This window comes from Orycteropus afer, unplaced genomic scaffold, assembly GCF_000298275.1.
Source record: "Orycteropus afer afer isolate SDZICR_OR568_19922 unplaced genomic scaffold, OryAfe1.0 scaffold00008, whole genome shotgun sequence".
In the NCBI taxonomy this organism is placed as follows: domain Eukaryota; kingdom Metazoa; phylum Chordata; class Mammalia; order Tubulidentata; family Orycteropodidae; genus Orycteropus; species Orycteropus afer.
This window is the reverse complement of record NW_006921595.1, coordinates 15,216,715-15,231,563: the sequence shown is the minus strand read 5'-3', so window position 1 is coordinate 15,231,563 and position 14,849 is coordinate 15,216,715. Positions and strand designations below refer to the sequence as shown.

Here is a 14,849-nt window from a genome sequence, read left to right as displayed (position 1 = left end):
AATTGGGGATTAAGTCTTTTTTCCTTTCTAAAGAAGAACTCCCCGGGGTATTCTCATTTGTTTAACTTTGAGGAGAGAACAGAGATAGATTATTCATAAACCCACTGCCATTGAGTCGATTCTGACTCATAGCAACCCCCTTTGGGTTTCCAAGGCAGTAAATCGTTATGGAAGTAGATTGCCCCATCTTCCTTCCATGGAGCGGCTGGTGGATTTGAACTGCCAACCTTCTGGTTAGCATTCAAATGCCTTAGGCACTGTACCACCAGAGCTTCTTTTCATACACCCCCACACACACTTTTTGGGGGAGTGGGGTAGGAAAAGAGTTAGAAGAGTAATATTCTGTATGGACCCAGAGTCTGGGTAATGCCCATAGAATTTCTTTTGATAAACATTGTGTTATATTTTGATTTTTATCTTTATCTAAACATTTAAAAGCAAATCTGAACAGATGTGGTATCAAGAGTTCTTAGATACCTTCTTTTTCATTGTTTGCTTGTTCTTTAGTCTTTCACCTCTTATATGAGCAAAAAATAATTAGAATTTTCTGTTATTAATGGGTCCATGTTGTACTTTCACACAGGAGTTAATGTTCAACACAGCTAAAATAAAAAATGTTTTAGAAGCAACCTGCAGACCCAGTCTCTATGAAAAGCTTAAAAATTTGCAGTACAGGTAAGAATAAAGGTATGAAATAATCAATTTCTTGCAGTCTTATGAGACTTTTTTCAAAGATCTAATATTTAACATCATGTTCAAATTAATGTAACCTTTGGTTAAATTATTTTATAATTCTACTTATAATAGCTTTGTACATATTAGGTGATGCATATATATTGTGAATAAACATAACTAAACCAAAATATACTTCTGTTTTTTGAAAGGAATATGTAAGTTAGAATGTCTTATTAAAAAGAGATTGGCATGATTGATGGATCATTCACCAATCTGTTCTTAAAGTATTGATTGAACACCTGCTATATGTCAGACACTGGAATTTTATTTCAATTAAGTCTTTAAGTTTTTTCATAGTATCATTTCATTAGAAATTATTCTTAGAAAACATTTTAATAATTTTAAAATCCTTGTAGTAAAGGCCATTTGGAAAATAATTTTCACAATGGTCACAATAATAATCTTTTGATTAAAAATAGCCAGCTGCTAAAAGGAGAAATTTGTTTGGAATTGGGACCAGTTTTTATTGGAAAGTGGGACAAGCATCTAGATAAAAAAGATATGCTGCTTAAGCAGAATAATTTAATAATCTGAACATTTTTTCACAATTAAAATGGGCCATAACTTGAAAAGGGATGCATTTCTACAGAAGTTATTTCTGTCAATGATGTTTGGGGGCTTGGAGGTTCTGATCTGGGCCATCTCTGCTCTGCTAAGATGTGCAAAGTGGAAATGATTCTATGTCTTCTGCCTCTGAATACCTGAGAGAGTGGAAGCCACTACATTTTGTAGACATTCTGTGGGAAAAGGAAGACCCCAAACCAATTACATCTTACTGATGCATTCTATGCTCAGATTGAGCAATGCCAAACACGTCTTCTTCAGTGCTGATTTGGAGTGTCATTAAGAAAATCGATGTGTGGCATAAATCTAAGTTTGATCTATATTTAGCTTCAACTAGTGGGATTGTGTGTGTGTGTGTGCGCGCTCCTACCTGGCAGGATTTGTGCGTCAGTTATAGGGAAGATGATAGTGTTAAAGAGAAAAGAGTGGGTTATATGTCAAACAATGAGACTATTGTGAAAAAATGGACAAATGAGAAGGTGCTGGGTTGTATTATGTTGTATTTTTAATGACTGAATGGGCAAGATATGCTTAAAAAGATTTTTCGTTTGTATAGGCTTTCTCTTTGTGAAAAAGCTCTTGCTGAATATCTGGAAACCAAGCGTGTAGCTTTTCCTCGCTTTTATTTCATCTCTTCTGCTGACTTACTTGACATTCTTTCAAAGGGAGCTCAGCCTAAACAGGTAATATTTTTTTTTTTTGAAAGTCTCATATTATGCTGTGTTAGCTAAGGAATGTCACATTTTCTCTATCATTGTCACATGCCTCCTCCTATGTCACATGTGCCAGGAATTAGAACATCTACAGATAAAATCCTTATTGCAGCAAAACAGAGGATGTCAGAAGGAGTGTGAAGGGTAGCTGTCTGGTTCTCAGTGAAGAGACCGGGAGGGAAGAAAAGAAAAATGCTGTTGGTTGACTCCACCCATGTGTCAGAGTAGAACTGTGCTCCATAGGGTTTTCAGTGGCTGAATTTTCAAAAGTAGATAGCTAGGCTTTTCTTCTCAGGTGCCTCTGGGTGGACTTGAACTGCCAGCCATTCAGTTAGCAGCTGACCATATTAACCGTGCTTACCCCCTGAAAGAAGTCAATGGGAAGAAACAATGGTTCCTGAATTCCCCAGAATTCTGACAAGGAATTGGAGCATCCTTGACTGGTCTAGCAGCTTTCGGAAGGGGGGATGGGTAACTTGCTGGAACAGGATTATGGCTGGTATCTTCTTACCTATTTATTTCTTCCTTACTCCCTTAACTCCAGAATAACCTTAATAATTAATAATTCAGTTGGATCAGCTGCCAGTGCTGTCTGAGTTGGATTTGTATAATGTCAGATTCATTCTCTCCCTAACCATCTAATTTTCTCCTACTTACACAAAAATAGTACATATTCTATTTGCTGATCTCTGTGCCAATATTTAAAGCAAACCAAAGCAGATATTATCTTTCATAATCTCAGAACTCAAAGTACCCTGTCTTAGACAGCTAGTCCTTCTGTAACAAGTACCACAAGTTGAGTGGCTTTAAGGAATAGAAATTTACTTTCTCACAGTTTGGGGTCCAAATGAGAGACCCAGCCATGTCAGCTTCTTCCTTGTTGGTAGCCAAGGCTGTTCTTTGATTCCTTGGCTTGTGAAGGATCATCACATAGCTATCTTCCCTGAGTGCCTTTGTACATGCTGCTCTTTTATAACTGAAAACTGATTAGATTTAGAACTGACCCAACTCAGTCTGGCCTAATTAACATAACAAAAACCCCTTTTTCCAAACAGGGTCTTATATAGAGGTATGTTGCTGTTGTTATTAGGTGCCATCAAGTCAGCTCCAACTCATAACGACCCTTTGTAAAGCAGAGTGAAACACTGCCCACTCATGCACCATCCTCACAGTCCTTGCTGTACCTGAGCCCGTTGTTGCAGGCACTATGTCAGTCCATCGCGTTGAGGGTCTTCCCCTTTTTTGCTGCCCCTCTACTTTACCAAGCATGATACCCTTCTCCAGGGAGGGTCCCCTCTGACACCATGACCAAAGTAGGTGAGATGAAGTTGGCCATTCTTGCTTCCAAGGAGCATTCCAGCTGCACATCTTCCAAGACAGATTTGTTAGTTCTTCTGGTGGTCCATGGTACTTTCAATATTCTTTGTTAACACTGCAACTCAAAAGCATCAACTCTTCTTTTGTTGTTGTTGTTGTTGTTATGTGCCGTCGAGTCGGCCCCGACTCATAGCGACCCCTCCTTGGGTTTCCGAGGCAGTATCACTACGGAAGTAGGATTGCCCAACCTTCCTTCCGAGGAGTGGCTGGTGGGTTTGAACCGCCAGCCGTCTGGTTAGCAGGCAAGTGTTTTAGCCACTATGCTACCAGAGCTCCCCAACTCTTCTTTAGTCTTCCTTATTCATTGTCCAGCTTTCACACGCATATTTGTTATTGTTGTATACTGCTGTTGAGTTGGATCCAACTCATAGAGACCCCTCCTTGGGTTTCTGAGGCGATATACTACAGAAGTAGATTGCTCTATCTTCCGAGGAGTGACTGGTAGGTTTGAACTGCCAGCCTTCTGGTTACCATATGAAACTATTGAAAATACCATAGCTTGGCTTAGGTGGACCTTAGTCTTCAAAGTGACATCTTTGCTCTTCAACACTTTAAAGAAGTGTGTTGCAGCCGATTTGCCCAGTGCAATATGATGTCTGATTTCTTGACTGCTGCTTCCATGGGTGTTTGTTGTGGATCCAAATAAAATGAAATCTTTGACAACCTCAATCTTTTCTCAATTTATTGTGATGCTGCTTATTGGTTCAGTTGTGAGGATTTAATGGCTAGGATTTCAAAACATATTTGTTTGCTTTGTGTTTAAGCAATAATTTATTTTGTTTTCAGTGAAACTTTGCATAGCAGATTAGGTTTCCATTCAGTAGTTTCTACATACATGGTTTAGTGATGTTGTTTACATTCTTCCCATTGTGTAAACATTCTCATTATTTCAGTTCTGGTGGTTCTGTTCCTAGTCATCTAGTTTCCCTGCCCCCTTACCTTCTTTGTTGTTGCTGTTTTTTGAGTGAATAAATGGGTTTTATTCCATACTTTCTAAGTATCCAAATGTAAGACTTCTTCCTATTTTTCTGAATACTTTGGTTTGTCCATCCTCTAGTTTGTGGTTTATCTTTCCTTCCCCACCCACCCCTGGTAACCTTTCAAGAATATTTATTTTTTGTGGGACACTTTTTTTGACTTTTGGCAGTAGTGATCTTATACAATATCACTTGGTCTCATGATTGTTTTTTAAAAGAGCGAGAGTGATAGTCTTTATTTTGTGTGCCAGTATATTATGTAGCTAAGAGGTAACTATCCGAAGGTTACCTGGGTAGTTTGGATAGTTTTGATTTAAAGTTTAAAGAGTACCTCTGGACAGTAGTTTCGAGGAGTCCTTTAGTCTCAATTTGTAAGTGTGGATTTTTTAAAAGAATTTGAGGCTCTGTTACACATTCTTATCCTTTTTTATGAGGCTCCATCTACTGTAGCCCAGATCAGAATAGTCAGTAGTATAGCCAGGTACCATCTAGTTTTTGGCCTGAGGGTAGATAAGACCATGGTTCATGAAGACAGTGGACTGTTTCTTCTGTGTGTCTTGTGCTTCTTTCTTTCTCCTTTTCTCTGGATGAGTAGAGACCAGTAGTTATATCTTAAGTGGCTATTTGCAGTCCTTTAAGACTCCAGGCATTACTCCTCAGACTAAGATGTAGACCATAACTTTATGAGCTATATGATCCCAATTGACTGAGTTGTTCCATGAAACCATGGCTCCTAGCTTTCAAACCCAGAAAACCAATCCCATGAAGTGTTAAGTTATGTCTAAAAAGTATCTGTGCCTGTGCCTCTTATGTGCTTTATTATATAGTTGAATATATATGCATGTGCACACATACATGCATATACATCTATATATATATGCATATGTGTTCATATCTATACATGTATATGCAAGCTTACATATGTATATATGTTATTAGGTGCTGTCAAGTTGGCTCTGACTCATGGCAACCCTATGTACAACAGAATGAACCACTACACCATCTTCACAATATTTATTATGGTTGAGTCAAGCATAATGGTCGCTACATATCTGTACCCATGTATTTTTTTTGTTGATTATTGCTATTGTTACCAAATTATATATGCCATGGCAGTTAGCAAATATCAGTGTAAATATCAATGACATTGTTTATCTTTTTCAACTGTGCACATTTCACCCACATTTGGTGTTATATTTCCCCCAAACAAAAATACCAAGTCTCTACAATCCAGAGTATATTGATAGGGAACTGTCAGAAATTCAAGCTGGATTCAGAAGAGGATGTGGAACAAGGGGTATGATCCCTGATGTCCAATGGATGTTGGCTGTAAGCAAAGAATACCAGAAAGATGTTTACCTGTATTTCATTGACTGTGCAAAGGCATTTGACTGTGTGGATCATACCAAGTTATGGATAACATTGTGAAGACTGGGAATTCCAGAACCCTTTATTTTGCTCATGAGGAAACTACATAGACCAAGAGGCTGTCATTCAGACAGAACAGGGGGATGCTTCATGGCTTAAAATCAGGAAGGATGTACATCAGGGTTCTATCCTTTCACCATACTTATCTGTATGCTGAGCAAATAATCCTAGAAGCTGAACTATATGAAGAAGAATGCTGCATCAGGATTGAAGGAAGGCTCATTAGCAACCTGCTATGTGCAGATAATGCAACCTTGCTTGCTGAAAGTGAAGATGACTTGAAACACTTACTGATGAAGATCAAAAACTACAGTTTTCAGTATGGATTGCACATCAACATAAAGACAAAAGCCTAACAACTAGACCAGTAAGCAACATCACAATAAATGGAAAAATGATTGAAATTGTCAGGGATTTCATTTTACTTGGATCTACAATCAACACCCGTGGCAGCCACAGTCAAGAAAGCAGATGTCATATTGCACTGGGCACATGTGTTACAAAAGACATCTTTAAAGTGTTAAGAAGCAAAAATTTCACTTTAAAGACTAAGGTATGCCTAACCCAAGCTGTGGTATTTTCAGTAGTCTCATATGCATGTGAAAGCTGGACAGTGAATAAGGAAGACCAAAGATTTGATGCTTTTGAATTATGGTGTTGGCGAAGAATACTGAAAATACATGGACTGCCAGAAGAATGATCAAGTCTGTCCTGGAAGAAGTGCAGCTGGAATGCTCCTTAGAAGTAAGAATGGTTGTACGTCTCACCTACTTTGATCATCTTGTCATTAGGGACCATTCCTGGAGAAGGATATCATGCTTGGTAAAGTAGAGGATCAGCAAAAAAGAGGAAGACCTCAACAAGATGGATTGACGTGGTGACTGCAATGATGGGCACAAGTATAGCAAGGATTGTGAGAATTAGTATGGCACATGAGTGGGCAGTGTTCCTTGTTCTGTTGTACATATGGTTGCTATGAGTCAGAGCCAATTCATTGACACCTAACAACATCAGCAACAACTATCTCTAGAATGATTCTCCTTTCACCCAACCCATCCCTGGTAGCCACCAATGAATACTGGTCTCTCTATGTATACCTATTATCTTTTTATTAAAGTGAGGTCATACAACGTTTTCCCTTTTGTGATTGACTTCTTTCATTCAATGTAATGTCCTTCAGATTCATCCTCATTATAAGATGTTTTGAAGACACATCATTATTTATGTCTGCATAGTATTCCAATGTATGTGTGTACCACATTTTGTTTATCTGTTCATCTGTTGATAAGCACTTAGGTTGTTTCCATCTTTTTGTTAGTACTGCTGCAGTGAACCTACATGTTCATATGCCTGTTCATATCTCTTCTAGTAGATCTCTAGAGTATATACCTAGGAGTTGGCTTGATGGATCATAAAGTATTCCTATTTCCAGCTTTTGAGGAAGCACCATGCCATTTTTCATAGTGGTTGTACCATTTTACAATCCCACCAGCAATAGATGAGTCATGGATTGAATTGTACCCCTCCAAAATATGTGTTAATGTGCCTGGGCCATGATTTTTAGTGGTTTGGCAATTACATAGTAGTATAATTTGGCAGTTATGTAATGATGTAATTATCTCCTATGATGTGATCTGATGTGATCAGGCGATCAGTGGTAAGGGGATTAGGGTGTGGTGAGACACAGTCACATCACAGCACTGAGCCACTGTAAGGAGAATTTCCCTGGGTGTGGCTTGTATCACTTTTTATCTTACCAGAGATAAAGAGAGATACAAGCAAAAAATGAGGTACCTACTACCACTGAAAAAGAAAGTCCAAAGTGCATCCTTTGGACCTATGGTCTCTGCTTTAGGAAACTCCTAGGTTCAGGGGAAGATTGATGCCAAGACACGTGGATAGCTCTGAGGAATTCTGAGCCCACAGATGTTGAAAGGAGACAAGGACCTTCCCTCAAAGCCAACATAGAGTCTTGCCCTAGAGCTGGCGCTCTGATTTCAAACTTGTATCCTCCTAAGCTTTGAGAAGATAAATTTATGTTTGTTAAAGCCATCCACTTGTATGTTTTTTAGCAGCACTAGGTAATTAAGACAACAAGGGTTTCAGTTTCCCAACATCATCCCCAGCATGTTTTTGTCTTCTGTTTGCTTGTTTGTTTATCAGTGCCATTTAGCAGGGGTGAGATAATATCTCATTGTTTTGATTTGCATCTGTCTAATGGCTAATGATCTTGAACATCTTTTCATGTGTTTGTTGGCCTCTTGAATGTCCTCTTAGTTAAATGTCTCTTCATTACTGTCATCTACATTTTAATTAGGTTGTTTGTCTTTTTGTTGAAGTTTTCTATATATTTTATAGACTAGATCCTTACCAGACATGTCATTTCTGAAGATTTTCCCTAGTCTATAGGTTGTCTTTTTACTTTTTTGATGAAATCTTTTTATTTTATTTTAAGAGCTTATTTTACATTCAATATTACATTAGTAACATTTAGTACATTTAGTGCATTTAGTTTCATTTCCCATTCACCATGTCCAACCCCAGTCTCCTCCCCTCACCACCCTGCAACTCTCCCCCTGTGCCCCCCATACTCATGCACTCCCATTTGTCCTGTACTTCCTCAATTTCAATGTTGGTCCTCTGGTGCCCTGTGGTCTGTTGCTCTAAGGGATGTATTACCATGGAGTATGTGGGAGTATCATCTTGGGTTGAGTGGTCTGTGTGTACATCTTGTTAACTTTTGAGTTGAGAGCCAGCCCTGGGGTTGAATTTTATTCCAGGCATAGATGTATTCCAGGGCCATAGAATTGGGAGTAGTAATTCTGGTCATTAATGAGTTTTTGTATTTTATTCCATGTTTTCCCTCCCATTCTATCCAGGATCTCCAGATTTGATCCTTTTCTGGGTGGTTGGCATTGGTAGCTGGGCACCATCTAGTTCTTCTGGTCTTGAGGGCCATCATGTCTTAGGCCTAATTGCTTCCAAATGCCCTTGTTTTTTTTGCATTCTTCTTTGCTTCTGACACTTGGAGTCCATTCGGTGCATCTTAGATGGCCGCCTGAAAGCTTTTAAGACCCCAGTCGCTACTCACCAGTGTAGGATGCAGAACAAGGCTTTTATGCATTTTGTTGTGCCAATTGAGTCTGGTGTCCCCCAGTACTATGGTCCTGAGATGGTAGATCTATTGGATCTCTCTCCCATAGTGTCTGGGTGTCTGTGAGGGATTACTCTGTATATGTCTTCTTTTGTTTCTGTAAGGATTGCAGGTATTTTGTATTACTGGTGTCTGTGCAAGATTACCCTTAGCTGAATCTATCCTTAGCCTAGAGTATACTTCTGTTCAGTGACTCCCATCTGATCATCTCAGGTGTTTAAGTGTTTACCTGTAGCCTGGTGTTTGGTGTTAATGGCAATGCAGTAATGTGGACACATTGGTTGGTATTAGCATCTGTTGTCTATCTCTTATGTGCACATTGGTATCCTCCAGTTTCCTAACGTTATCATGGTGGTCACAGATCCTTTTCCTATATCCTTTCCCCTACCCACTTCAGTGTGTGGGCCCCAGCTAGCCCAAAATCAATCCCTCCCCTTCCCTATGCATCCCAGTAACCTACAAAGTGAGTTCCCTTTCCCAAGCAAACCCTTCTTTGTCTTTTTACAGTAATGGGCTCATACAGTACTTGTCTTTCTGTGATTGACTTACTTCACTCAGCATAATGTCCTCCAGGTTCATCCACATTGTGAGATGATTCGCTTATCCCTCATTGTTCTTTAATGTAGCATAGTATTCCATTGTGTGCATATACCATAATTTGGTTATCCACTCATCCATTGATGGGCATTTAGGTTGTTTCCATCTCTTTGCTTTAATGAATTGTGCTGCAATGAACATAGGTGTACATATGTCTGTTCACGTGCTCTCACCTCTTTAGGATATATTCCTAGTAATGGAATTGCTGGGTCAAATGGTACTTCTATTTTCAGTTTTTTAAGGAAATACCATACCATTTGCCACAACGGTTGTACCATTTTACAATCCCATCAGAAGTGCACACGAGTTCCAATCTCTTAACAACCTTGCCAGTATTTGTTATTTTCTGACCTGTTGAATTTTGCTATTATTGCTGGGGTAAGGTGATATCTCGTTGCTTTGATTTGCATCTCTCTAATAATTAATGATCATGAACAATTTCTCATGTGTTTGTTGGCTGCCTGTATACCTTCTTTGGTGAAGTGTCTGTTCAAGTCTTTTGCCCATTTGTGAATTGGGTTATTTGTCTTTTGGGTGTTGAGGTGTTGAAGTCTTCTGTAGATTTTGGAGATAAGCCCTTTATCAGATATGTCATATGCAAATATTTTCTCCCAATCTGTAGGTTTTCTTTTTACCCTTTTGACGAAGTCTTTTGTTGCATGTAAGAATTTAATTTTTAAAAGGTCCCAGTCATATAGCTTCTCTTCTATATCCTGCATATCCTGGGATATGCTTGATAGTCTACTTATGCCATAAATTAGGGCTCCCAGATTTGCCCCTATTTTGTCTTTGATGAATTTTATAGTTTTGGGTTTTACATTTAAGTCTTTGATCCAGCTTGAGTTTGTTTTTGTGTATGGGGTGAGGTATTGGTCTTGTTTCATTTTTCTACAGGTGGATATCCAGTTTTGCTGGCACCATTTGTTAAAGAGGCTGTCTCTTCCCCATTTAATGGGTTTTGGACCTTTGTCAAAGATCGGTTGTCCATAGATGGATGGGTCTATATCTGGACTTTCAATTCTATTCCATTGGTCTATTTGTCTATCATTGTACCAATACCATGCTGTTTTGACTACTGTAGCTGTATAGTAGTTCTTAAGATCTGGGAGTATGAGACCTCCCCCTTTGTTTTCCTTCTTGAGGAGTGCTCTGCTTATTCGCTGTCTCTTTCCTTTCCATATGAAATTAGTGATTGGTTTTCCTATGTCCTTAAAAAATTTTGTTGGAATCTGGATTATGATTGCATTAAATGTGTCAACTTCTTTAGGTAATATTGACATTTTCACAATATTTGGTCTAACTATCCATGAACAAGGTAGGTTCTTCCATTTATGTAGTGCCCTTGTTGTCTCTTGTAGCATTGTTTTACAGTTTTCTTTGTATAGGTCTTTTGTGTCTCTGGTGAGGTTTATTCCTAGATATTTTATCTTTTTAGTTGTTGTTGTAGATGGTATTGTTTCCCTTCTTTATCAGAGGACTCTGTGTTGGTGTAGAGGAATCCAACTGATTTTTCTGTGTTGGTCTTATATCCTGCCACTTTGCTGAACTTCTTTGTTAGTTCCACTAGTTTTTTTTTATTGAGTTCCTTGGGTTTTCTTTGTACAGGATCGTATTGTCTGCAAATAGAGATAATTTTAGTTCCTCTTTGCCAATATGTATGCCTTTTATTTCTCTTTCTTGCCTTAATGCCCTGGCCAGGACTTCCAATATAATGTTAAATAAAAGTGATGATAGAGGGCATCCCTGTCTGGTTCCCATTCGTAAGGGAAATAACCTTGAATCTTTTTCCATTAATAATGATGTTGACCTTGGCTTTGCATATCTGCCCTTTATTATGTTGAGGAATTTTCTTTCTATCCCTGTTTTGCTGCGAGTTCTGAACAGGAATGGATGTTGAATTTTATCAAATGCCTTTTCTGCATCAATTGATATAATCATATGGTTCTTTTGTTGATGTGGTGGATTACATTGACTGTTTTTCTGATGTTGAACCACCCTTGTAAACCTGATATTAATCCCACTTGGTCTGGGTGTATTAATTTTTTGATATTTTATTGGATTCTGTTGGCTAGGATTTTGTTAAAGATTTTTGCATCTATGTTAATGAGGGATATTGGTCTGTAGTTTTCCTTTCTAGTGATGTCTTTCCCTGGTTTTGGTATTAGTGTTATGCTTGCTTCATAAAATGGGTTTGGGAGTATTCCATCTTTTGCTATGTTCTGGAATAGCTTGAGTAGCATAGGTGTCAACTCTTCTCTGAATGTTACGTTGTTGTTACGTGCCGTCGAGTCATACCTGACTCATAGTGACCCCTCCTTGGGTTTCCGAGGCAGTATCACTACGGAAGTAGGATTGCCCAACCTTCCTTCCGAGGAGTGGCTGGTGGGTTTGAACCGCCAGTCGTCTGGTTAGCAGGCAAGTGTCTTAGCCACTATGCTACCAGAATATTTGATAAAATTCTCCAGTGAAGTCATGAGGACCAGGAGTTTTCCTTGTGGGAAGTTCTTTAATGACATGTTCAATTTCTTCTTTTGTTGTAGGTCTGTTCAAGTTTTCTATCTCTGAGTGGGATAGTTTAGGTAGATCTTGTGATTCTAGAAACTTGTCCATCTCTTCTAGGTTTTCAAATCTGTTGGAGTACAGTTTTTCATAATATTCTGTCAGTATCTTTTTTATTTCAGTTGGTTCTGTTGTAATGACACCCTTTTCATTTATAATTCTTGTCATTTGGATCTTCTCTTTTGTTAGATCTGCCATTGGTTTATCAATTTTATTAATCTTTTTGAAGAACCAGCTTTTTGTTTTGTTGATTTTCTCTATGTTTTTTTTTTGTTTTCTGTTTCATTTATTTCAGCTCTGATCTTTATTTCCTTGCTTCTAGATACTGTAGGATTTTTTTTTGTTCTATTTCTAGTTGTTGGAGTTGATGAGTTAGAGTGTTGATTTTGTTTCTTTCTTGTTTTTTGATGTATGCATTTATTGCTATAAACTGTCCTCTGATACTGCTTTCGCTGTGTCCCATACATTTTGGTATGATGAATCTTTATTCTCATTTGTTTCTAGGAATATTTTTATTTCAGTTTTTATTTGTTCTATTACCCGGTAGTTCTGGAGCAGTGAGTTGTTCAGCTTCCATATGTTTGATGTTTTTTCCTTGCTTTTCCTATTATTAATTTCTAATTTTATAGCATTGTGGTCTGAAAAGATGCTTTGTAGTATTTCAGTGCTTTTGAATTTATTGAGGCTTGTTTTGTGTCCTAACATATGGTATATTCGGGAGAAGGATCCATGTGCACTGGAGAAGAATGTGAATTGTGTTTTTGTTGGGTGAAATGCTCTGTATATGTCTATGAGGTGGAGTTGGTTGATTGTATTGTTAAGCTCCTCTGTATCTTTGTTGAGTTTTTTTCTAGTTGACCTGTCTCTCTTTGAAAGTGGTGTATTAAAGTCTCCTACTACTATTGTAGAGTTGTCTGTTGTTCCTTTTAATTCAATTAATATTTTGGAGCACTTTCATTGGGTGCATAAATATGTAATAGTATAATGTCTTCTTTGTCAATTGACCCTTTCAGCATCATTTAATGTCCTTCTTTGTCTCTTGTGATGTTTTTCACCTTAATGTCTATTTAATCAGAAATTAATAATACCACTCCTGCTCTTTTTTGGTTGCCATTGGCTTGATATATTTTTTTTTTTTCCATCCCTTAACTCTTAATTTGTTTTTATCTTTGTGTCTAAGGTGAGTCTCTTGTAGGCAGCATATCGATGGGTCTTCTTTTCTTATCCAGTCTGCCACTCTCTTTCTCTTGATAGGTGCATTTAATCCATTCACATTGAGTGTAATTAGTGATAGGTATGAATTGATTGCTGTCATTCTGTTGTTATTTTGTCATGTTGTTGGTGTTTTATTGGTCCATATACTTTTCTGTGCTGAGTTCAGTTTGCTGGCTAATGCTTTTACCCTTTTCTTCTTTATTGTTGGTTTTGTGCTTATTAAACCCATATGTTTTCTTTCCTTCTAGATTTGCTTAGGGGGATTTTTATTTTTCTCTGTGGTTACCTTGGAGTACATTCTTGTCTCTACATTTTTAGAACAGTGCATGCTGTGAAGACATTGTCCTGTTTTCCTCTCCATTTGGAAGTTTGTACCTAGAAGTTTTATTCTCTATGATAGGTTAGTTGCTGTTGTTCTGTGCTGATTGACTGACTTGATTTTTAGAGTACAAGGTTTTATGGTCTTATTTTGAGTTTCTATTTCTGATTTGGTTTTAGTGTTGATGCCACGTATCCTGATTTTATTAATCTCTGTTTGGGTTCTCTACTGGAAGGACTTCCTTAAGCATTTCTTGTAGGCTTGGTCCAGTTTTCACAAAATCCATTAATTTCTGTTTGTCTAAGAATGCCTTGATTTCACCCTCATATTTGATGGATAATTTGGCTGGATATAGGATTCTTGGTTGGCAGTTCTTTTCCTTCAGTGTTTTATATATGCTGTCCTGTTGCCTTCTTGCCTGCATGATTTCTGCTGAGTAATCTGAGCTCATTCTAACTGTTTGATTATTATAAGTAATATTTCTTTTGTCCCAGACAGCTCTCAAATTTTTTTTTGTCTTTGGTTTTGGAGAGTTTGATTATAATATGCCTCAGTGTCTTTCTCTTGGGATCTATCTTGTGTGGGGTTCTATGAGCTTCTTGAACAGATATCTTTTCTTCTTTCATGATATGGGGGAAGTTTTCTGTTAGCAGGTCTTCCACAATTTTCTCGATGGTTTTTTTCACCTCTTCTTGTTCTGGAATTCCAATGAGTCTTACATTGTTTTGTCTCATGTCATCACATATAATTCTTAGGTTCTCTTCATTTCTCTTAAATCTTTGTTAGGATTTTTCTTCATACAGGCTGGTATCCAGGGATTTGTTGTCTAGTTGAGATATGCGTTCTTCAGCCAGTTCTAACCTACTCTTTTGTGCTTCTACTGTGTTGTATAATTCTGTAATTTTGGTATTCATCTTCTGAATTTCTAACTGCTGTTTTTGTATGAGTTCTGATTGTGCATTAATCTTGTTATTTTGTTCTTGAATGATTTTCCTGAGTCCTTCCAGGGAACTATCTGTGTTCTCCTTGCTTCTGTTTCGAGTTTCCTCAGGCTCTTATAAAGCTCTATAAACATATCTTCTAAATTCCTTCTCAGATAATGCTATTGCCGCCTCTTCCTCCATGTTTAATGAGACCTTTGTTTGTGGTTTTGCCTCTAATGCTTTGTCCTGTTTTTTTGTTTGATTTGAGGTTGCCTGTTGTTTCCTAGA

At 37.9% G+C, this 14,849-nt stretch overlaps 1 protein-coding gene across 1 annotated transcript in view; it reads left to right on the top strand.

The window, feature by feature from the left end:
- The window catches only part of DNAH11 (dynein axonemal heavy chain 11), a 455,361-nt gene that overhangs the window by 109,604 nt on the left and 330,908 nt on the right, over positions 1–14,849 (top strand). The window contains 2 exon segments of the mRNA XM_007946592.1: positions 584–675; positions 1,856–1,982. Coding sequence (XP_007944783.1) covers positions 584–675; positions 1,856–1,982 — 219 coding nt within the window.